This window comes from Bactrocera dorsalis, chromosome 1, assembly GCF_023373825.1.
Source record: "Bactrocera dorsalis isolate Fly_Bdor chromosome 1, ASM2337382v1, whole genome shotgun sequence".
Classification (NCBI taxonomy): domain Eukaryota; kingdom Metazoa; phylum Arthropoda; class Insecta; order Diptera; family Tephritidae; genus Bactrocera; species Bactrocera dorsalis.
The window spans coordinates 6,795,693-6,820,929 of NC_064303.1; the positions used below are offsets into that span (position 1 = coordinate 6,795,693).

Below are 25,237 nucleotides of genomic sequence, written 5' to 3' on the forward strand. Positions count from 1 at the left end.
AAAATAAAATAATTTTAAAAATAAAAATTAAGAAGTAAAATAAATTGATTAAAAAAAATAATATAACTCAAAATACCAAAAAACCCTAAAATAAAAAATTAAAATTAAAAAATAAAATGTTTAAAATTAAAAATAATAAAAAAATTCAAAAGTGAAGGATATGGTGCTTGAAAATCTTCAGGCAAGTGTTAGAGAGATGGCGAGTGCTCGTCTCGTCCCGAGAATACTGAATTTTCATCAAAAAGAGTATCGTAATCAGATTTCTTTGGACATGCTTGAACGCACGAATTCCGATTCCACATTCATGGAGAGCATTATAACTTCCGATGAAACATGGGTTTATGTGTTTGATATGTAAACAAGTCAAGAATCGTTCGTCGTCGTTATACAACAGCGTTATACAACAAAATACGCTGAAAGAGCTGAAGGCTATCCCAAAGAGAGATTTATGTTGTTACTGGAAACAAAAAGTGGGTTGTTTCATGATCTAAGAAGAATGAAGCAGCTCAAACCAATTCGAAGGTCGATATTCACCAAAAGAAGGCTATGTTGTCGGTTTGGTGGGATTTCAAAAAGATCGTTGTTTTTAGCTTTTGACCGACAATAGCACGATTAGTTCTAAGGTGTACTGTGTGACGTACTCAACCAGACGAGGTCAGAATTGATGACAGAAAAGGTACAGTTGTCTACAGGATAATGCGAGACCTTATAAAAGTTTGACGACAGGCCAAAATTTGCAGCTTGAATGTGTTGTGCTATCGCACCCACCATAGTCCGGAGACTTGGCGCCTTCGGACTATTACTTGGTCTGATACTGGATTTTGGATCGAAGAACTTTCAACACAAATCAACATGTCAAAAGCTACTTGTACCAGTTTTTTAACTACAAGAATTACACATTTTATGAACGTGGAAAAAATTTCTTGAACGAAAGGTGCCAAATGGTATTTGATGCATTTGATTAAAACAGAAAATATATGCGATTCCATAAAATGTTCTGGACAATAAAAAAGAATTATGTTCAAGTTGCACTAAAAAACGAAATTACTTAGTGAACGACGCAATACAAATTAAAGGCCGAAATTGTCGCTAAAAATTGCGTTGTGTGGTTCCAAAAATAAAAGTAGATTTCCAAGAAATTTAAAAAACCCACCTTACAGCATGGACGCCAATAGGACAATGGCCTGTTAAAAGCCCCACAACTAGGCAGAGTTTAGCCTTACTCAGGGCAAAGATATCATTAGATCTCTCGAGATCGATCTTAGGTCTACCGTTTGTGATTCTAGGGTGCCTTTTCTTGCTTGCTCATCGGCTTTACAATTTCCTGTGATTTCCCACAGCCTAACCTCAACTTAAAGTTTTTAAATCCACCTACAATTTTCACTAGCATAAATTTCATACACGTTTAGCATAAATAAAATAAATATTTTTCCAATAAAATTTGCATAAATGGAATAAATAACATGTTTAGAATAAAATCCGTTTTCTGCATTCTACAATGCGCGAACACATTTTTGTTGATTGGATTGAAATAATGGCATTAAATTTGAAAGGATTAATATGTGCAATAAATTTCCCGTTAAAAATACTTCAAACATAAAAGCAAAGCGTGCATATTTCATGTGCCACAGAATTAAATAGGAAAATGAAAAATCACCTAAAAATTACCGAAAAGTTTAAGTTTCCATACATATGTACATATCAGAGGCGATATTTTATAAATGAAATATTTAACGTCAAATTGTCGCTTACAGTGCTAACTAAATCCCAGCCTCGGCTAGTGACACAATCAATACCAATATTACAGATTTATTTCATATGCATATTTCAGTTTTAAACTGCATATAAATCTGCTCAGAATTCCCAAAAGCATGAATGCGATTTTTTGCTCGGCTGTCTGCATAATTTATGAGCTCATAGTCAGTGAATTACAACAGAAATTAACAACAAAAACGGTATAAATTAATGCAACGGCAATAAAAAATGGAACAACAACAACAATTTATAATAAAACAACAACAAAACCAACAACAAAAATAAATCTACAACTACAAAATAAAACAACAACAAACTAAACCAACAACAACAAAATATTAAAACAACAACAACAATGATTTGCATTATTTCGGCAAATACGCGAACAACAACACACACACGCCGAAACATATTCGCTCACTTCAACTCACCACAACCCCACCACACCGCACTAAACCATAACAATCAATATTAATGCAATTCGCTTGTTTGCCTCATTGAAGGCTCAATTCATATTTGTTTGCGAATTTCCATGTGATCAAATATTTTATTCATGTCGAATTGCCGGCATAACAATGAGGCAGGTCCGTTGTGGCGTTTTTCTTGTTTGTTGGCGAGGCGTTAAGGTGTGCACAAGAGGTGAGCGGTGTGTGGGGTCAGTGTTGCGGAAATTCGACAAGCTGCAAGTCAGCGTGTGTGTGTGCATAGTGAGTAATTATCATTATTTGTTGGCCCCAGGCGTAACGCGCAATCATTATGAAAATCAACGCTGCGGGCAAAAATCATTTCCGTTCGTTTATTGTTATTATTTTTATTTTGCTAGTTTTCCTTTCCGTTTGTTGTGTTGCACTAATGTGGAGACGAGAAGTGCCTACAACGACCAGAGGAGCCAATAGCGAAATGGTGATTTATTTAATTTCGGGTATTTTGAGGCAAAGGAAGGCAAAGCTATGGATAATGAGGTGCGCACAGTGGGTTGGAATGGGTGTAATGTGGAATAAAAACATTTCTTTTTTTTAAATTATTAAAATTTTTTTGCACAGTGGGTTGAAATGGATGTAAGGGGAAACAAAATTTTTTTTCGAAATTATTATTACTTTTACGTAAGTATTGAAATGTTATAGAATGCGTGTAATTTGTAGTAAAAAAAATTTGGATGTTGTAGAGTTTTTTTTTACAAATGATATAAACATAGATATATAAAACGGACGCAGGATTGAAAATAATGCATCAAAAATATAATTTAGTTATATAATATTTATTTTATTTTTTTTTGTGAATTTTACTTGTTCAAAACTAGATTTCTCACTTCTAATAACAAATATCGAATTGAAAAATTTATTTTTAATTTCAAAAATTGTATTAAAAATTTAAAATGGTAATTTGAATCCTAAATATCGGATCAAAAAATACAAAAATGATAATCCCAAGCATGATTGCGAACTTTTTAATTGAAAAATTTTGGATTAAAAACCAACTTACCATTTTTTAATCAGAATGTTGAGCTTAAAAATTAAAAGTTTTATTTTTCAAAAAAATTTTAACTGGTAATTTAGCTTTGAATCCAAAATTAAAAATTTATTTTTTATTTTTCTATATTTTTTTTTGTAAAAATTTGTATTTTATTTTTTAAATTAAAAATTTTAGTTTTATTTTTTTTTTAATTAAAAACTTTTTTTATATTTTTTTTTTGCAATTAAAACTTTTATTTTTTATATTTTTTTTTTGCAATTAAAAATTTAATTTTTTATTTTTTTATTCAAATGGAGTACCCAAATTACATAAATGTTTGGGATGAGAATTTTTTAAAAATCAAAAAATAAAAAAAATTTAATTCAAATGTTAATTCAATTATATTTATAATACATTGTTTGCAATCCTGATCCCAAGTTTGTAATTGAAGATTCAAAAAATTATGTTGTTCAATTCAAAAATTGAAAGAAAATATATGTTTTCGAATTTAAAAATTTTAAAAATTATATTTTTGAACTTATAAATTTCAAAAATTATGCTTTTGAGTTGTAAACATTAGCGTATTTGCATACTTGGTGTTCTGTTTTCTAACTTCAAACTAAAAATTAGTAATTTGGAACTCGGAAACTCAAATCTTATATACTCAAACTGGAATTTAAAATCAATAAAAATATTTGTTTGGAGCATAAAAAGCGGAGTTTACTGCAAATTTCATCAAAAGCGAATTTTGTTTTTGTACAAGATAAAATAAAAACCCCAAAATCTAGGACGTTTGAGTTTTTCGCATAAATTTTGAGGTTATGTAAAAAACTTGTCTTATTCAAGGTTATAGATCTCTTCCTTATCTACAACTTTGTCTTAGAACTAGTTTCCATAGGACTCATAGTTTTGCTAGAAATCGAAATAAACTGTTTTTAACCCTCAACGCCACTCTCCTTCTCTTCACGATCACAGAAAACGTAGGAGAAAATGTCTTCGGTTTCACCAAGAATACTCGCCAATCTCTAACTCAAGCTCAAAATAAATATGCTTATAAAGGAAAACCCGTTAATTATTTTTCCTTTAATTTTTGTTATTTTATTTTGCGTTTCCAATAAGTTTCAAAACGTATCTACCCTAGTCTCGTCCTTTCTTTAATAACATTTATCTTTTTTTTTTATTTTTTTTTTCAATTAATTTTTACTGACAGTTTTACTCTTATACGGCAAATTCAAAAAAAAATTAATCCCAGCTGATTTCATTTATTTCCAATTTTTTCCTACCTCAGCCCACTGTACCTTGTCCTTCGGCCATATATTATGTTGAGTGATTTTCGTTGCTCATTTTCTCTTTCGGCTAAGACTAAGTGCTTTTGTCAAAAAAACGCCATAATATTCACAAATTATATTTCATTTTTGGCAGCAACACGCACTAAGTTTTTCTCTTCCTTTTCTTTACTGCAAGCTATGCGAGTTTTTATTGCAGCAATTCCATTTTCTATAAACACAAAACATAAGGCGATTAAATGAATGATCCTAAAAGTGTGCTATATGCGAAAAATTTCACGGTCGTGCTCTGCAAATGGTATTACGTCAGCACACGTGCGGCTGACACTAATGAGGGTTATACATTTTTTTTTTTATTTTTATTTCTTATATTTCTCTTTAATTTTTATTATTTTTCTTTTTTATTTTTTTTTTACATATTTTTTACCTATTTTATTTGAAGGAGTCGACTTCGATTTGACATTGATACGCAATAAATTTTTTCGTTAAAAACATATATATTTATGTCAGATGTCAACGATTATACAACCTTCCGATTTTTTTCGTAATTCTTGATATTTAATATGTCTTCTCTTATATTTTTTGTAATTCATATTTCATCGTACTGCTTCAAAACCCATTCATCAAAACTGTTATATATTGTATATACATAAAAATGGCTTTTCAATGCGCCCTTCCACCTTCTTCATATAAATTTTCCACTTGTTCTCTAATCTTCAACTCCCATTACCGACAATAGCGGCCACCAGAAGTCAGCTAGTTAGCCCCCACCATCACTGCTAAACGCTTTCGCTGGCTATGAGTCATCGGTATAAATCGCCTTGGCGCCACATGTCTGCACATAGCAGTCGGCATTGCTACACGATCGCATATAAATTTTATATAGCCTATTTGTTGGCGCTGAGCCGGTCGTCGCCAGCTACACCACGCAATTCCCTTCATCTTTACACGCTCTTTCCGAATTTACTATCCTCTATTCGTATCTGGAATATATCAAGTCATTTGGCGAGTGTGTTTGTGTGTGTTCTATTTAAAATATTTTCTGGTTTCATGACTATTGTTCTTGTTGTTTACTCGTAGGTACTATTATCGCGTGCGGTGCCGGTGCTTTGACTTACGACTTTTGTGCTTTTCTCATTACGATTATTTTAGTTTTATTGTAATGTAGAAGTATTTACTTTTCATTCGAGAGCTTCGTGGAATTATGAGCAAAATTAATAGAAAGAAATGTTGGAAAGGAATAGAATACCCAAAAAAAAATATATATATAACAATAAATCGAAAAAATGCACTCTTGAAAATTTACATTGAAAATTCTTAGGATAAATAAAAAAAAATTAATTTGCAATGAAAATTAAAGCACTTAATGCTATCTAATTATTTTATAAGCCATTATGTCAGCGCACATGGCTTAAAAGGTCAACGTGTGATAATGTAAGAAGCAGAAAATGGCTCTGGTTTCACCAAAAATAGTCATCAAACCATAATTCAAGCTCCTCTTGGACTTAGCAAGTGTACTCCATCTGGTATCACAAAGGACCAAACAGGTTTATGCGTGGCTTATTGGCCTATAAGAGTAACCTAACCTCACCTAACAAACGAACAATCAATAACTAAATATAGCATCATTCAATGGCCGGTAGTACAACTTTTGGAGAAACGAATACAAAAAAGAAGAATTTTCGATTACTTTTTCCGACTTAATCAAGTCGAAAAGCCCGTTCAATATTGACTGCTAAAGCTTGAAGAGCGTCTGGTTTTTTGCTAAAGACCAATGTGTACAAAAAACTCCACAAGCAGCTGTCTAATGGTGTTAAGTCCCTACTACTTGGAGACCATTCAATGTCACCACTTCTTGAAATAATCGAGTCTCACAACCTTTCTCGCAATAATTCAGTCATCACACGTTGCACTTTCTAGGACCGCAATTTGAAGTAGTTGATCTTGACAATATCTCGTTGTTGATACAACTACTTCCAATTGCGGCCCTAAAAAGTTGGTTATCTTCTATCAATACCGCTCTCCATTTACAGTAACAGTGTCAACAGCTTATTTTTGAAAGAAGTACTTACCGTTGAAACTACTATTGGAAAACTCGATACTTTAAATCTGACGATTTTGGCTTGGAAGACGACGAAGGTTCTAGGCGGTCAAACAAGTTTGAAGATGAGAACTGGAAGCATTACTTGCTGGATTGTTACCAAGCATAAGAAGAGCTCTCAGAATCTTGAGAAGTCACCAAGCAACAAGCAGCTGGATACATTCAAAAGCAGGGAAATTGAATGACATTTGCATTGGAGCTAAGAGACCTTAGAAAACTATTTTGCCTGACAAAATTGCTTTAAAGCTACAAAAAGAAGTCGTTTTTACATAGGATTGTGATTGCTGATGAAAAAAGGTTCGATTTCGGGAAACGTAAATGCAAAATATCAGATAGTATATCTGGTCAATCAGCCAAATCAATATCCATAATCGCTATTTGGTGGCATGAGTATGATGTGCTTCTGAATCCGAATGAAACCATTGATGGCGAACACTTCTGACAACAACTAATCAAATTAAAGTTAAAAACTATCTGGATGACAGAGGCTGGAAGGTTAGTTTTACCTGCTTTAAAGCTCAAACCTTGCCCCTTCTAACTCCTATTTGTTGCAGGGTATTCAAAACTCTGGAATATGGATGTAATCTACAAATTTCCAGAGAGATAGGAAAATGTTATAGTTTGGACAATGCTTTGAATAATACTATTCTACTAATGTGGGCAAAAAATAGTAAGATTTTTGAATTTACATTTCGTGTGAAAATATATTTGTATACATTATTAAAAGAGAGTCAAGAACACGTTAACGACGAACCACGTCCAGGACAGCCATCAGCATCAACACGTCAATAAAATGAAGAAATTGTTGCTTGAGAAACAACGATTAACAGGCAGAGATCTCACTGGCATCGTTGGAATATCGGAAGGGTTAGTAAAAACCATTTTGAACGATCATTTGGACATAAGAAAAGTGAAATCACTATTGATTCAAAAATCAATAATTTTTTTTAGAAAAACAACGTCGCGTTAACACCTGTGAAACAATGCTTTCCGACTACCATCATGTTATGAAAGGTATTATTACTGGCGATTAATCTTGGAACTATGCTAACGACCCGAAAACATAAGATCAATCGGTCGACTATCGTGACAAAGTTGAGCCGAAGCAGAAAAGCCACGTTAAAGCAGGTTATAAATCAAGGTTATGTTGACAGTTTTCTTCGATTATTGAGGTGCGCTGCGAATACCTTCCGATGGGTCAAGCTGTCAACTAGGAATTGTATTTTGAGTGCTATGCGTCGTTTGCGCGAAGCTATTCGTAAAAAGAGTTCGGAATTATGGGTCGACAACTCTGGGTCTTTGCACCACGATAAGGCACCGCCGCAGACTGCATTGATTCTTCGTGAGTTTTTCGTATAATTTTCAACCAACCACCATATTCTTCTGATTTAGCTCCGTGTGACTTCTGGCTATTGAACAAACTCAACCAATCGCTCCAGTGAAACCATTTTGAGTCAATTGAAGACATTAAACTTGAATTGCTACGCGCATTGAAGGCTATTTCGGAAATTGTCTCTAACTGTTTTGGGGATTGGAAAAAATGTTGACACAAGTGTATTGGAGACAAAAGGTATTACTTAGAGAGGGAAGAGATCGATTTTGAAGATAAATTAAAAATTTTTAAATTATGAATAAAGTCTTACTATTTTTTGCCCACATTATATTTTGAAGATTTTCTTTCCAATAAAATTAATTTCCAATATTAACCAGTCAACAAATATTTTTGGTTTAATATTCTATATCACAAAAAACTTATTTAGTATAAAAATATAGTATTTATTTCTTGCACATTTCTATTGAATGAACTATGTTGTTTATGATATATGCCTGAGCCTGAGTTAGAAACCAGCTTTCTAGTCGTAGATAGAAAGTTAGTTGTGTAATGACAACCAAAGCTGACATGTGACAGTATGACATATGACAACGAAAGCTGATAGTCTACATATTTCAACTTATAAAGTTTTTTAATTAACTTTGCTTGCGAAATGTTTTGTTTCAAGAGGAAAAAAATATAAAATAATTATTTTCCAAAAGCAATCACCTACAATAGTTACACTAACGTTCGGCGAATGGTTTTTGCATAACAAACAGAGTGACAGACAATAAACAATAGGAGAATTTCATTTATTTTTGCTTACCAGCTGGCAAAATGGGAGCCCGGCATGTATGGCAGAAGCACTGCATCACCGAATCGCGTACTAATCCAATCAACATGATGACGACTGCACTGACTAACGCTGACTAGCGACGACGACGGCTAAGCGACTAAGTAAACAAAGAAATTTATTGATTTTAAACGTGACTCTTGGATTGATTTGCAGCAACACAACGCTGTTGACGAGATTCAACGTTGTTTGTTTGGAAAGAAAGTTGGTCGCTGTGGTTGTGTGTGTGTGTGCGTAGGTAGTAGCTGCCTGACGTTGGATTTATTAGAAGTGAAATTGATAGCAATACAAACGCGGTGACACTACTGTTGACTATCGGTTGTTGGTTGATGGGTGGCGATATTTCTCGCTGTTGTGCTATGACACGCACACAAATGCACAGACACGCAGTGGTTGGGGTTAATTGGATTAGAGCGCACACACAAGTGAGTGTGTGTGTAGGGGTGAAGATTTTCTTGAATGGTTTTATGTACACGCTGCGTTTTAGCGATGATTTTTTAAATATTTGTATTTTTTTGAAATTTTTTTTTTCAAAAATTTTTGAAAACTTTTTTTTCAATATTTTTGATTTTTTTTTTAGTTTTGAAAATTGAAATTTTTAAATATTATTTATTTATTTTAGAGATATGTTTGTGAAACTGCTAAGTTATTTTTGCTAGAATTTTCTAAATTATTTTAATTATTTACACTTTGCAAGAATTCCTCCAACGAAAGTACACTGCAAGCAAACAAATACACAGACACTTTTTATTGTAATTTTTGTGGAAATATTATCCGCCTGCTGGTGAACTGTTAAATTCTAACTATTTTAATGGATGGTTGTATATATTTTATCGTAAAAATGACAAAAGACTGTCTCAAAAGTGTTCGACGGCGTGCTTTACGTTTTGAAAAACAGTCTTTCGCGATTTTTTATTTATTATTATTTATTTTTTATAATTCCTTGCGCTACGCGGCACTTTGTCTTGGTCGTTGTTTTCCAGCCTGTGCTCCAGTAAATTATATTTTTTACAGCACAACGGGCTAACGGTACTTTCAAAAGCTTTATTTTGCGATTTCTACAATTTTTAATACCCAAAAGCACCGTCCGGCGTTTAATACATTCGATTTCTATATATTTTTTATATACATATATGTCGGTATACTTTTTTGCTCTACTGTGTTTGGCTTATTTTGTTAGGCGAATCCTTCAACGTTTTCAACGTAACGTAACGACCGCAGCGAACGACAAAGACAAACTGAATGGCAAATATGCCGCACTTTGGATGGCTACACCAGCAACGTTAGGCAGAAGGCAGCAGGATGACTGACAAAGAGACGCCTGAGCCAGCACTCAGGACGTTAGTCGCGTATTCGAAGATATTACCGAGTTACACTTGCTCCTTGGCTCACACCAGCGCTGACGCAGCGACTGCTTTTTCGAAAATCAACGCTGCTTTTGTTGTTATTGCCACCTTTATTGTTGTTTTTGTGATTGCTGTATTGGCGCCGCTGCAAGGACACTCACACAAGCGGGTTCAGACCAAACGCCAGCACCACCAAAAGCAACAACAAACCATTATGTGGCACCCCCTACCCGAGTAAATGTTCGTATTACGTACAAAAACAACAAAAGCAACTAGGAAGCATGCGTTTTCGCTGGCGCAGTAAATATTGAAAGCTCGTATTAATTGTTAAACACGGCACAAACGAGTCAGGCAGCAGCAAGCGCACGAAACTGAAAGCAGTTCCACCACTAATATATTAACTTCGAAGAATTCAATTAATAAAAAAAATTATTTCAAACCAGATTTTAATTTTTTAATATAAATTCTTCTATATTTCACTTCCACAAAATGCACTATTTCACTCAGCACGTTCACAACTAACGCTCGAAAAACGTGCAAACACTTGCGTGTTTTCTTGCTTTGGAAAATTCCTTTAGGGGGAGGTTTGCTGGCTGTGCTCACTCATATGTTGGGCGCATCGAGTTCGAAACATTTAACGTGGAAGCATGCGCACTGCAGTCTTCGAATGGATTGGTGGTGGTTTTGGCTTGTTTCTTCTTGATCTACTCTTTTGACTTTTTATGTACTCGCGTAGTTAAAAGGAGGTTTTTGGTTTCATGCAAATATTGCATTAGTTATGCAAGTGAATTTTTGTTTTGGACACTCGAAAGCCGGTTTCAGGTTCGGTTTAGTTTAGTTGAAGGGAATTTTAATATATGCAATGTTAATAAAGAAACCTTATTTGTAACTTCTATTTTTTGGTTTTTGAAGATTTTTAAGAGGTAAAAATTCTTGGTAATTTAGCTACTACAACTAAAAGGTACCATAAAAGCAAAGTATAACAATAATCCCAAATGTTGAAATATTCCAATATAGGAAGCTGAATTAATCAATAGGTAGGTAACCAAGTATTTTATTCCTAAACTTTTTTTTTTTAATTTTTCTTTATTTTTTTAGTTTTTTTATATTTGTTTTTAATTTTTTAATTTTTTTTTAATTTTTTATTTTTTTTTTATTTTTTAAATTTTTTTTCTTTCTTTTAATTTTTTTTATTTTTTCTTGTTTTTAATTTTTTATTTATTTTTTTTTTTTTTTTAATTTTTTATTTTTTTTTATTCTTTTAAATTTTTTGTTGTAATTAAAATAAAATTTAAAATAAATAAATTTTTTTCTATTTCTTAATTTTTTATCTGTTATTTTATTTTAATTTTTTTATTTTTTAACTTTAATTTATTTTATTGTTTTTCTGCTTTCTTTAATTTTTTTATTAGTTAAATTTTTAATTTTATTTTCTAAAATGTAAAATACACATTTTTTATTTTATTTAATTTTTAATTTTTTTTTTAATTTTTTTTTTATTTAATTTTAAATTTGTTTTCATTGTAATTTTACATTATTTTTTTTTTATTTTATTTTATTTTTCTTCTATATATTTTATAGATGTTTATGTTTGTATTGTTATATGCATATTTTTTTATTATTTTTTTGTTTTTTCTATTAATATTTTTTTTTTTAATTTTTTATTTTTCTATTTTAGTTTAGTTTATTTTTTTTACTTTAATTATTATTTTTTCATTTAAAGTGAAAATTTTAATTTTATTTTTTAATTTGAATTTAAATGCTATTTCTTACTATTTCATTCTTAATTTTTCTTTTTTCATTTTATTTATTTTTTTTATTTATTAATTATAATTTATTTTTATGGTAATTTTATATTACTTACTTTTTCTTTATTTTCCTTTTATATTCTTAATTGTATTTTCTTTCTTGTTTATTTTTTGCATTATTTTCCATGTTTACTTCATTTTTTATTTTTATTTAATTTTATTCTTTATGTTTATTTTATTCTTTCTGTAATTTAATTTTTAACTTTGATATTATTCATTAATGTTTTTTCCATTCCAATTTTTTTTTTTTAATTTCTAAATTATTTTATTACATTGTTCATTTTAAATATTTTTTTTATTTTATTTTGTTTTATTTTTATTTTTGCGTTTTAATTTTTACTCAATTTCTTTTTACTTTAGTTTATTTTTTTTTTGGTTATTTTGTTTTTATCATTTAAAAATATAAATCTGCTAATTGCGAATAAAACTGAATATGGTACCTATAAAGACATTTTAACCTTATAATGAACCTAACCTCAATTTTCTTTAACCTTTTTCTACCTTTAGCTCTAATAAAAGTCATTATTTATCGAAAAACAACTATTGATTACTATAAAAATATAAACAGAGTTAAACTCGTAGAAAAATTATACATCCCAAAATCGTGTGCAGAAATCAGAACTTCTTAGGTTTCCCCAAATAAAGTTTCTGACCAACCTATTGGTCTGGCATGTTCCATATAATTTTTTGCTGCTCAGTCCGATCACATGAAACTAAATAAACTTCTCGACAACCAAAATTTTGAATACTTGAATATATAAAATTTTGGATTCTACCACTGGCAACACCTTAATCCATTCCAATCCCACAATTTCTTCCCCCAAACCTTCATTCGAACACTTTTCGAAATTGATTGCTTTCGAATCCATACCACCCACTAACGCACACTTACACACAACCACAGCGCTCAATCTCTCACAACCACTAACAAAGTCTCTCTTTCCCCATTTCAGCTATAACAGAACATTTTACGGCTGCTCTTTAATCATCGCTTAGTCGTAACACAAAATAGTGAAAATTTCAGCCAAACAACAACTAAAATTGGATTAGTCATAGCTACGTTCGTCAAAGGCAGGCTGCGGTTAGGACCGATGTAAGGAGTTGCTACAAATACAACATTCGTATGTGGGTAAGTTGAAATTTGACGGAGGCACGGCTTTTTACTGCAAACGTTCTAAGCGCTTTGTATCCGTTTTATGTCTGTCAAAGTCGTCGTACTAATCGTTCTGCATTGTCGCCCATTGAAAAGACATGAATAAATTTATATGACAAATCAGAAAAGGAAAATTATTGAAAATGCAAATAAAAGCGCCGAAAGCCCAGGAAGCGAATGAATTGAAAGCAACTAAAGTAAGTATAAATGCTAGAGGAAATTAACTATGGAGTAGCGAAGGGCTTAGTAAATGCAAATCACTCATAACATATGGAAAGCTTAGAAAGTCAAGTATTAATTTTAAAAAATGTTAAAGTAAAAGCACAAGAAGCTTATAATTGTAAGTTGAAGGACTATATTTCTCATCTGTATTTAAACGCTATCAATAATACTGACCGACCTTATGACCATATAGGGCTCAAGGACTTAGGGATTATATAAAAGAAAAGTAGCTTAAAAGATTACAGGACAGCCCATATTAAGTTTGTAAGACTTCACATTTTTAAACAAAAGCTATCGGTTACAGAAAATACTTTTTTTCTCGACGATTCTGCTTTCCAGTTATAAGACTTTATGAAAGTTTTACGCCAAAAGCTCTCCGTGAAAGTGAAAGCTCAGTTAAAGCTCACTCATTATAAATAACAATTTTACTAATTGACGTTATAGTTAGGAATATATGTGTGTAAAGAATATGATCGAATGATTAATGAATAACTAACATTCATGACTTCTTATCGGCACAAAGTTTTTACCACAAAAGCTTTCATTTATAGAAAATAAAGCTATTTGAGAAGTCAATATCCTATTTAACGGGTGATTTTTTTGAGGTTAGGATTTTCATGCATTAGTATTTGACAGATCACGTGGGATTTCAGACATGGTGTCAAAGAGAAAGATGCTCAGTATGCTTTGACATTTCATCATGAATAGACTTACTAACGAGCAACGCTTGCAAATCATTGAATTTTATTACCAAAATCAGTGTTCGGTTCGAAATGTGTTTTATCGACAAATTTTGTTCAGCGATGAGGCTCATTTCTGGTTGAATGGCTACGTAAATAAGCAAAATTGCCGCATTTGGGGTGAAGAGCAACCAGAAGCCGTTCAAGAACTGCCCATGCATCCCGAAAAATGCACTGTTTGGTGTGGTTTGTACGCTGGTGGAATCATTGGACCGTATTTTTTCAAAGATGCTGTTGGACGCAACGTTACGGTGAATGGCGATCGCTATCGTTCGATGCTAACAAACTTTTTGTTGCCAAAAATGGAAGAACTGAACTTGGTTGACATGTGGTTTCAACAAGATGGCGCTACATGCCACACAGCTCGCGATTCTATGGCCATTTTGAGGGAAAACTTCGGACAACAATTCATCTCAAGAAATGGACCCGTAAGTTGGCCACCAAGATCATGCGATTTAACGCCTTTAGACTATTTTTTGTGGGGCTACGTCAAGTCTAAAGTCTACAGAAATAAGCCAGCAACTATTCCAGCTTTGGAAGACAACATTTCCGAAGAAATTCGGGCTATTCCGGCCGAAATGCTCGAAAAAGTTGCCCAAAATTGGACTTTCCGAATGGACCACCTAAGACGCAGCCGCGGTCAACATTTAAATGAAATTATCTTCAAAAAGTAAATGTCATGAACCAATCTAACGTTTCAAATAAAGAACCGATGAGATTTTGCAAATTTTATGCGTTTTTTTTTTTAAAAAAAGTTATCAAGCTCTTAAAAAATCACCCTTTATAAAAATGTATGAAATATATTAAACAATTTATAATATTGGCCAACTCCCTTGATGTTTTATTGAAGCAAAGTTCAACACTGAAAGCTCTCCATTCAAGTGTAAGTTCGGTGAAAGCTCATCTGTTATGGTTAAATTTAACACCAATGAATAGTTAAAGGGGTTATAGAGAGTGTACTCGAAAGATTTGTTAATAACTGACCTTCTTGATCTCATATTGTCACAATTTTTTATTCTAAAAGCTTTCGCATATAGAAAGTAAACTTCTTTGAGAGGTTTGATTCGATAATATCCACTTCATAAGCTTTTATGAAACATATTAAACAATTTGTAATTTTAGCCAACTCTCTTGATCTCATCTTGAAGCAAAGTTCAACACCGAAAGCTTTCCTTTCAAGTTTAAGTTCAGTGAAAGCTTAACCGTTATGGTTAAATTTATTATTCATTGATGTTGCAGGTATTATAGAGTATACTCGAAAAATATTTGATTAACTAACCTTCTTAATCTCACATTGCCACAAGTTTTTACTCTTAAAGCTATCGCTTACAAAGCTTTTTAAACTTAGCGACATAAAATTTTGAGCATTCTTAAGTTTGTGAAAGTTTATGGCTTTTACCTCGATATGGTAGGGGATCACATATAGACTGCTATCTAAAGTCCTTCTTGAAGCCAGATAATAACTTTGACCTATCACATATCTGACTAGATAAGATATGAGGTGTTTTGGTCTTCATTTGCCAAAGATAGGAGAGCGAAAATTGGCATGATTTAAACTCGTCTTCTTTCAAGTAGCTTATGAAGCTGGCACTCAGTAAAACTTTCAATCGTATCACATGAATTTCGATCTCTCTTATCAGCGGAAGACCTTAGCGACTATATATTCGATACATCGGCTTATTAATATCCGTATTATCAGAACTCAAAATTCCTTAACCTACACCAAAAAATCAAAAGTAAATTCCTACATAGCACAAACAACACAAAACCCTCTTCTTATCCTGCATTGAATTCATAGAGAAATCGCTACACCTCCTAGAGCTTTAAGCTTTCATTGATTGCTCATCGCATCGATTCTCAATTAGCTACCCAGTAGAGCTGGTAATGTACGTAAACAGTCGAAGAAAAAAAGAGCACAAACAGTATAAAACGTTTTTATAGATAATTTACGACACTGAAAACGCCAACAACAAACACCGGCTATTAATACCTGTGAATAAAGGAGCAGAAAAAATTACAAGAGTGGCGCCAACAATATAACCGCACACAACAAACACATGCAAACATAAGCGCACGCATACAAGTATGTGTGTGTATGTGTACCGGGGCACCAGCAACAAAACTAAAAGCTGTGATATAGTGCCGTTACGAGCGGTAGACAGTGGCAAAGGCACACACCAAGCCAAACCCGGTGACTGGCTGTGACTGACTGATTTGGATGAATCATACATATGTAGACTCGTGCATTGGCCACACAAACACACACACGTGGAAGCAAACAAACAATAAAAACTAAAAAAAAAAAAGAAAAAAAAATTAACTGTATAATACCCTTCATAAATGGAAACAGTTTACATATGAGGACTTTACCTTGACCGATCAGTTTGTATGGCAGCTATATGTTATAGTATTCCGATCTGAATGATTTGTTCGCAGATTGTAGGGATGACTCGGACACTAATCTGTGCCAAATCTCCTGAAGATATCTTGTCAGATAAAAAAGTTTACCATATAAGGACTTGAGTTCCATCGATCAATTTGTATGGCAGCTATATGCTATAGTGGTCCGATCTGCATAATTTTTTTCGGATATTGTACCGTTACATAGATTAATAATTTACGCCAAATATCGTGCGGATATCTTGTCAAATAAAAAAGTTTACCATACAAGGACTTGAGTTGGATCGTTCAGTTTATATGGCAGCCATATGCTATAATGGTCCGATATCGGTGGTTCTGACAAATAATCGGCTTCTTGGTTAGACAAGCACGTGTGACATTTTTCAGCTCAATATCTGAGAAAATAAGGGACTCTTTATATATTTATGTATAGAAAAACCGACGGATTTGGCTAAATCGACTCAGTCTATCGAGCTGATCATTTATATATATGTATATGCTTTATGCGATCTCGAAGTTTCCTTCGGGCTGCTACAAACTTCTTGGCAAACTTCATATACCCCGTTCAGGGCATAAAAATGAAACAGAGGAAGTGAAAACGGAAAAAAATCCATAGGTAAATGAGGCGGGTAGTCGTTTTTTTTGAGTCAAAAGGCAACGATTCACAGCGTTTGAGAAAACAAAGCAGCTTAAAAGCAGTTGGACAGGATAGTACCAATGTAGACACTAAGGATATACGATTGTGAGCGACAACACAACGATTACCGAACCGACTACTGACGCAGCGGACCGACAAAACCAACTAACAAGCTGACAGTCGGGCAGTGAACGCCTGCGAGCAAAAAGAGCGTAGAACAGCTATTTAAACATCAACAAAGGTACGAAGGAGTCCGGTTTTGATTTCCATATGAGCCTTAGGGCAAAAACCAAAAATAAATAAAAAAGAGATCGGAAAAGACAAGAAATTATGCCGATGAATGAAGAACTCACTGTGTGTGTATGTATATGTAAAAGTAGTTGTATTGGTGCAAATATGTACCGCTGTGTGTATGACGAGCTTATTTGAAGGGTTTGCGGTTGGCGTCAGTGTGCCAGCCTAGCGGCGCCGACTACGCTGAAAACGAACCAGCATGTTACTCATACAACATGGCGCACACGCACAAGCCGGCAACTATACAAATTTATATATACGCCTGTAAATAGTATAAAGGGCCGCTAGGTGGAGAGAGTAGCAATCGATTCAACTTGAAGCGGTTCGGTTAGGCAAATAACAAATATGAGAAAAACGAGCGCATAGGCCAGCATATAAGGCATGGGTAAGGTAAGGATTCAATATCCTTGCGGTTAAGGCACGCAAGCAAGCATATTAAGTAGAAAAATCAGTTGAGGATGAGTGTGGCTTGCCCACTACATAGCAGACGAGTCACTTGCGGTTGCAAAAGCACATTTTAAAGTGCCACGGGTAACAGAGAGGGTGATCGAATGTGGGGTATGGCAATAAAATGAAGTGCATGCAACTACAATGTAATGGAGTATCATTGGCGTTTGAAACACTTAGATACATGAAAAATATATTGACGCTCTTTAACGCTTCATTAATTTCTTGCACACTCACCGCTTTATATTGCTTTTACACATATGTTTTATTAGTTGGTAGGCACACATGGCACTTTCGCAATATTTGTTGTTGTCACTTACCTGAAAATGAGAAAGAACAGAAAATCAATAACTTTAATGCAATGAAAGGTAAACATTTGTCAGAATTAGATAGTAAAATATATGAAATTAATAATATTTGTGAAAAATAGCATAAATAACAATAAAGGATAAAGAAAAATTATAAAATATTAAAAATTAAAAAAAATATATATATTAAAAATTAAAAAATAAAATATTAAAAAATTATAAAAAAAAATATTAAAAAGCAATACAAAAAATTAACTTCAAGCTGTAGCGCAGGCATAATATAATATAATAATCATCACACGTGCATTTCTTATAGCATAAAATCACCTTTTCCTCGATTTTGAACCTAAAGTTTGTATGACAGCTATATGCTAAGGTGGCCCTATCTGAACAATATCTCAGAAGATTATAGCGCTGCCTTGAGTAATAATCAATACCAAATTTTATCAAGATATCTTTTCACACAAAAAAGTTTTCCATAGATAAACTTGCTTGTTATCGCTCATTTTATATGACAGCTATATGCTATATTGGTCCGATCTGAACACAATATGTGGAGATTGTAGCATTGTCGTGGACAATAAGCTATGCCAAGTCTCGTGCAAATATCTTGTCAAATAAAAAAGTTTTTCATACAAGGACTTGATTTTGATTGGTCAGTTTGTATGGCAGCTATATGTTATAATGGACCGATCTGAAAAATTATTCCGATATGATAGCATTATCATTTGACAATAATCCATGTAAAGTTTTGGAATGATATCTTCCCAATTAAAAAAGTTTTACATACAAAAACTTGATTTCGACCGATCAGTTTGTAGGCAGCTATAAGCTATAGTGGTCCGATTTGAACAATTTGTTCAGAGCTTATAGCGTTGCCATGGACAATAATCTGTACCGAATTTCGTGAGGATATCTTGCCAAAGAAAAAAGTTTTTCATACAAAGACTTGATTTTGAACGATCAGTTTGTAGCTATAACCTATAGTGGTCCGATTTGAACACTTTGTACGGAAATTAAAGGACTACCAGAGCCAATAATCTTCAGCGAATTTCGTGAAGATATCTTGTCAAATAAGACAGCTTTTCATACAAGAACTGGATTTTTATCGCTCAGTTAGTATGACAGCTATGTATAAGTTCTAGCGGTTCGATCTGAAAAATATTACTCCAAGATTACACATTGCCTTAGTCAATACAACATAACAAATTTCGTGAAAAAATCTCATGAAATAAAAAAAAAATTTCATACAAAGAATTCATTTTGACCGATCACTTTGTAAGGAACTCAAATGCTTTTTTGGCTCCAATAACAGCGCTTTCGAAAAATGAGCTTTTTGAAAATATTCACAAAATTGCAAAGCAAATTATTAGTAAAATAATATAAGCCTTCAACTAAAATGTTGCTATCTTTGCTAGTCTTAGTAAACCCTTCATTATAAGCGCTTAAATCGCCAACAAATTGCTTATCCTTCAACGACCAATCTGCACGTTGCATGACAATAATAAAAGCAAATTGCATTACTCCCAACTGACAGCTAGTAATTTTCTGCATAGCACAAACCAAATGGCTTATACGTATTTAAATAATATATGGAGTGCATAGTTCTTGACAATTAGAGACAAAATAAAAAGGGTTTAGTGCTAAGCGAGTTAATTTGAGAGAAGGCGAGCGCTGGTAGGGCCCTTGTGCCACATTTGTCCTTAGAGAAATGACGAGTGCCGTAAGCAACGTATGTGAGCTAGGAGGGTGTATTTTTTATTGAGTCGGTGCATATGAGTACGCAATTCACTATATCATATTAAACGACGAATTTTGCTTGACCAGAAAAAATAGTTTGCCTAAAGTGACCACTTCGAAATGAGATGGTGTTAAGTGTCTAATATGACTTTATTTCATGGTCAATTCGGTTCGGAAGGAGTTCAGAGTGCACCACTCCTCAATAATCGTAAAAAAATCACAACGTAACCTTGATTTTTCACCTGTTTTGACATGGTTTTTTGGGCTTCAGCCTTTGCCACGGTATTCGGCGGATTGATCGTATCTTTCCGGGTCGTAGGCATAGATCCAAGACTCATCTCAGATAATAATACGCTTCATAAGATCTTGGTAGTCGCAAATCATTGTTTCACAGACTTAACACGACGCTGTTTTTCGATAAAAAATGAATGACTTTAGAACCAATCTTGTTTTCACTTTTTTTAAGCCCAAGTGATCTTTCAAAATCGTTTTCACTGATCCTTCCGACATTCCAACGATGCTTGTCAGATCTCTTATTATCGTTGATTCTCAAGCACCAATTGCTTTATTTTACTGATGTTGATGGCCATCATAAAAATCGCCGAATGCACTTTATGTACTTCATAAAAACAAGTGTATACTAAACACCAATGATTATTTTGATGTGACATTTGGCAAAGCTGTCACTGGCAGTCATATCAACTTAGAAAAGGAAAATATTTCGACGAATGGGTTTTCGCGCGAACACAGTAATATTCACTATCAAAATTGGTAGTTTCCTCCTTTCAGAAAGATTTTTTAAAGCAACTAAATGGAACCGACGTTGAGGTAACTCACCACTAGGTATCCCAGCGTTGTAAATCAACTAATGATTATCCGAGTTTTCGTGATCTAGAGTTCAAAATAGTGAAAAATTGTTTCATAAAAGTTCTCTCTTCAAAATGTGGCGGTACCTAATCTTCGAACAAAAATAGTTATATATCAAAGAATTTCTATTTATCCGGAAAATATTTAAATTATTTTTATCTGAAAATAGCGATATTCGATAGTAAACTTAAATATAAACATGGGTATACGGAAGAATTGCAATTTCTTCAAAAATATATATCGATAGTTTTAAGCTGGAATTATGGATTTTCGATAATTAAAACAGAAGTGGCGATACTTAACAAAAACAATTACACATGTATTATTTGAATTGCTGTTTCTCGAGAAAATATTTCGATTATTTTTCGTCTGGAATAATCGATATTCGATAGTAAACTCAAACAAAAATATTTGTATATCGAAAATTTGCACTTTCTCCAGCAAAACATTTCTATAATCTTAATCTGGAATTATCGATAATAGATAATTTTAATGCGTAATTATCGATATTCGATATTTTAATAGAGTTATCGATAATTATGTTGATTATTAAATTTGCAGTTATATATAAAAAAATTGCAATTTCTTCAGAAAATATTTCGATTATTTTTATCTGGAAATATCGATAACTTAAAAATATATATCTTTATTTCGAAAAATTTTAATTACTCCAGAAATGAATATCGATAATTTTATTCTGGAATTAATAATCTTTGATAATTTTAATCTGGAATTATCGATATTCGATAATTTTTATCTTGAATTATCCGTATTCGATAATTATGTCGATTATTAGATTTTCATTGAATTAAATTTTATTGAGGCTTATTAAAATTCTGTTCTATTCGTTTTCATGGTGCATTTCGCTTCGCTAATATTTGTGTGGCTGGCGAATAACAAAGAGAGAATTTCAAAGAGCTGATTAGCCAGTGTAAAATTATTTAACAATATTCAACGTCTTTAAAAAGCTTCAAGAAACCAATCATTTGTCGGAACTATGCATAATGATACTCTCTGCATAAATGAAGTCGTTGTATGAAACATTTTTTATTTGATGAGATATCTGCACGAAATTTAGCAGATATCTTCCAAGGCAACAACAATTGCAATCTCCTTAAATAAGCAGATCGTTCAAAAAGCAAAAATGGGTTAACTTTTCTTCTATTTTTTTAGTTTTGGGTGAATAAATAATACTTTGCTTTAATGATTACTTCCAGATTCCAGCGAATTGAAAGTATGAAAATGGCATGCCATTGCGCTTAAACGCTTTTCTGCTGCGTTCTGCGCCATGCATTCGCTCGAAATTGCTTGCTTAATAGTTGTTGTTCTTCATTATAGTTTGTTTGCTAAGTACTGTTATTGTTTTTGTTAAACTTATTGTAAATAAATTTCATAGAAGTGTATAAGCAAGCGTGTGTGTGCGTGTGGTTGGTATGCATAATTTTCCATCGAATATGCAGCGTGATTGTCATCAAATGTCATTGTCTCTGGCAAAACTGCATACAACAGGCACTTGCTTTATAACTGTGCATGTTATCAGACGTACGCGTGTGTGTGAGTAGCTTATCGCACAACCACAAGCGAAACGCTGTAAAGTTGATAACCCGTTGTGTGTCCTTGCGCCCGGCTTCCTTCCTGACTGCCTGCCTGCCTTGGCGTGCGCTGCTTCGCGTGTGCCGGCACATAATGGTATTGTAGTGTAATGAACCTTCAACTATTTTTCTGTATTGTGTACATATGTATATATTTTGTAAATAGGCGCTTATGGATTTTTGTGTAATTTCATATACATAAATTACAAATGTACATATGTATATGTATGTATAGTACATATCATCACCTAAAATATAAAACAACATATCATGAAAAAAAAAATCGAAAATCGCTGTCAGTTATAATAACCCATATATAACCAAATCGAAAATCGCTGTCAGTTATAATAACCAATATATAACCATTTTATAACCAATATATAACCATTTTATAACCCATATATAACCATTTTATAACCCATAAATAACCATTTTATAACCCGAATATAACCATTTTATAACCTGAATATAACCATTTTATAACCCATATATAACCCTTTTATATCCAAAACTCAATTTTTTTTAAATATGCGTGATTTTTATTATAACGTTTTTCCTTCGCCTGTTAACTTATGAAAAGTGCTGTTACGTTATTTTGCATTTTAGGTGACGATATACATACGTATATACCTATATAGAAGAATAAAAGGGAAGCATTTCTTATGTGCATAACACTTTTAGCACACACTGTTGGCTATGCATTTGCGCTGCTGTCATTGCCACTACTATTGCCCAACAACAACTAGAACAATACCAAAAGCGTCAGTCATGCTGCTGCAGTGTACTGTTATATTGCCGCATTCTCGGCATTGTGTGGCTGCAACGCTGAATGTGGCAAAATTGTAAGTTTATCATGTGTTTTGCTGCAGTTCACAGCGCAGCCTCCTCTCCTCAGCGTCTCACTTTACGCTTCACTTCATATTGCCCTACAAAATCACTTTACTATATGCATATATATACTATTTGTGTTATGTTACATAATATATGTATGTGCAATTGTATTTGGTACAACCGAGTCTTTGCAGCTCCTTATCTCTTTAACCAACTCGACAAAACACAAGCGTGGCTACAGGCGGCACGGCACTTCTTTGGTGTGAAAATGCATGCCTGCTGCGCGATTTCTCAGAAATTATTGCATAGCGGAATTTATAGTGCATATGCGAGTTGTATATATACATACATATATGTTGTGTGTTGTGTTAGTGTGTGCGCGCCAGCCGTGGGGCCGTTGTAAATCAAAAGGAGCAAATGGTTGCTCGCCTAAGGCGTCAAAAGCAGCTGTTCCACATATGTGCCCAATACGCCACACACATATCAACGCTCGTATGCATGTGCATCTCTATGTGCATCTGTGTGTAAGTAAGCGCACACTTATGCAGTCAGCTTTTGCTCCCGCAAGCACAAAAATGTTTATTGCTTTATTTGCATATTTCCACTGAAATTAATTGATTTTAAGCTGCGGCGATTGAATTATGTGCCAGGCCATTGACTTTTTGCCGGACCTGCCTCAAGGAAGTGAAAATCAGTTTCTTTGGGCAAACAGTCGGTGAACTCCAAATTAATAGTTTGGAAAATGAAATGAAATCGCAAAGGTGGCGCTAATGGAAATATACTTTTGTTTATTGCTTATTTGAACCAACAATACCCCGATATTAGTTACTGTATTTTCACAGAAATCGATGTCATAGCTAAAAGTGTATTTTTGATACTAAAAGAGGTCTAAATGACAGAAAGCATCGCAAAGCTGATAGGATGTTCCAAAAGTTAATATCTAAGTTAGGTTAGGCCACAAGGATGATCTTGGCGCAAAATATTGCAATGGAACGCACTAGGGCCGCTATGAACTTTGGTCCTTTGTGGTGGCGAAGAGCTCCAAAAATGGAACTTTGGTCGTTTGTGATGGCCAAAAACACTAAAAATGGATCACCAGTACCCATACCACCGACGAAGCATTTTTAGCTTACCATTAGTTTGCTTCGGGCGTGTAATATCAATCCTAGCCACTTCGCTAGATACAGAGAAGGTGTGTCTGTCGAGGTATTACACCCTCAGTCTGACAAAAACCGGGCAGTAGAGGTGGCAGTGACAAGATAATTCCACCTCGCCTTCCTCCGTACAGCTTTGTCAAAGCAAGCCCAGTAAAATTAATAGAAGTTAGCTTTAACGGATAGAGATTAACTTTGGTAATACGATTGAACCAGAAAGATCTCGTACGCACTTCTGGTTGCCAGCGTTTGCGAGTAAGGGCTCCCTCCATAGCAAGCTCATCAGCTTTACAGTGTCCGCTTTTTCCCTTGAATCCCTTCATCCAAGCAAGTTTAATATGGATGAAGCTTTACGGTATTGCTAATGAGGGTGCTCATGCAGTCCTTGACTAGCTTTGTAATGTACAGTCATCGGCTTAAAGCCAATATAACCGCTATGCTATCGGAGTAAAAACACAACTCTCTTGAGGAGCTTCACTTCGCAGCAGTGGATATACTGCTACCTTAATGACAACCATCTCCTCTTAAAAGATTATATTGGTCTGGAACCTGAAGCTAGAGTTGATACGACAGCTGCCGACAAAAGACTCCATCCTTAGCATCCAATGGGGTCTAGTCATGTTTTTGGGAATACAGTTACAGTCGTAAGGCTATACCCAATTCCTCACCCTCGCGCACTCTCGAAAAGTAGTAACTCTATGGAAGATGCGGTAACCAACCCGTGTGGAGCTTATGATCACGGCTAAAAGAGACGGCTCGCTTTAAAATTTTTTAAAGCTTTACGCCACTCACCAAGAGAGGTTGTGCGTTGTAGCGAAGATATAAACCAGATTCCCCAATCGATGACGATATAATATAGGGTGGGCCATATAAAATTTTAAATTTCGAAGATAGGGCGTAAAAGATTGAGTCTAGCGTTTGCTGTATGGCACGTAGCGC

General features: G+C 33.6%; 1 protein-coding gene across 4 annotated transcripts in view; it reads right to left on the reverse strand.

The window, feature by feature from the left end:
* LOC105225332 (stathmin) overlaps positions 1 to 25,237 on the reverse strand; it is a 221,960-nt gene that overhangs the window by 119,766 nt on the left and 76,957 nt on the right. The window contains exon 1 of one of the 4 annotated variants that reach the window (XM_049446681.1): positions 8,733 to 9,314. The exons of 2 other annotated variants lie outside the window; for them this stretch is intronic. In XM_049446681.1, coding sequence (XP_049302638.1) covers positions 8,733 to 8,808 — 76 coding nt within the window. In that variant the 5' untranslated portion in view covers positions 8,809 to 9,314. Of the gene's footprint in view, positions 1 to 8,732; positions 9,315 to 25,237 lie in introns of those variants that run through there. One more of the 4 variants, XM_049446682.1, reaches the window with a different exon arrangement.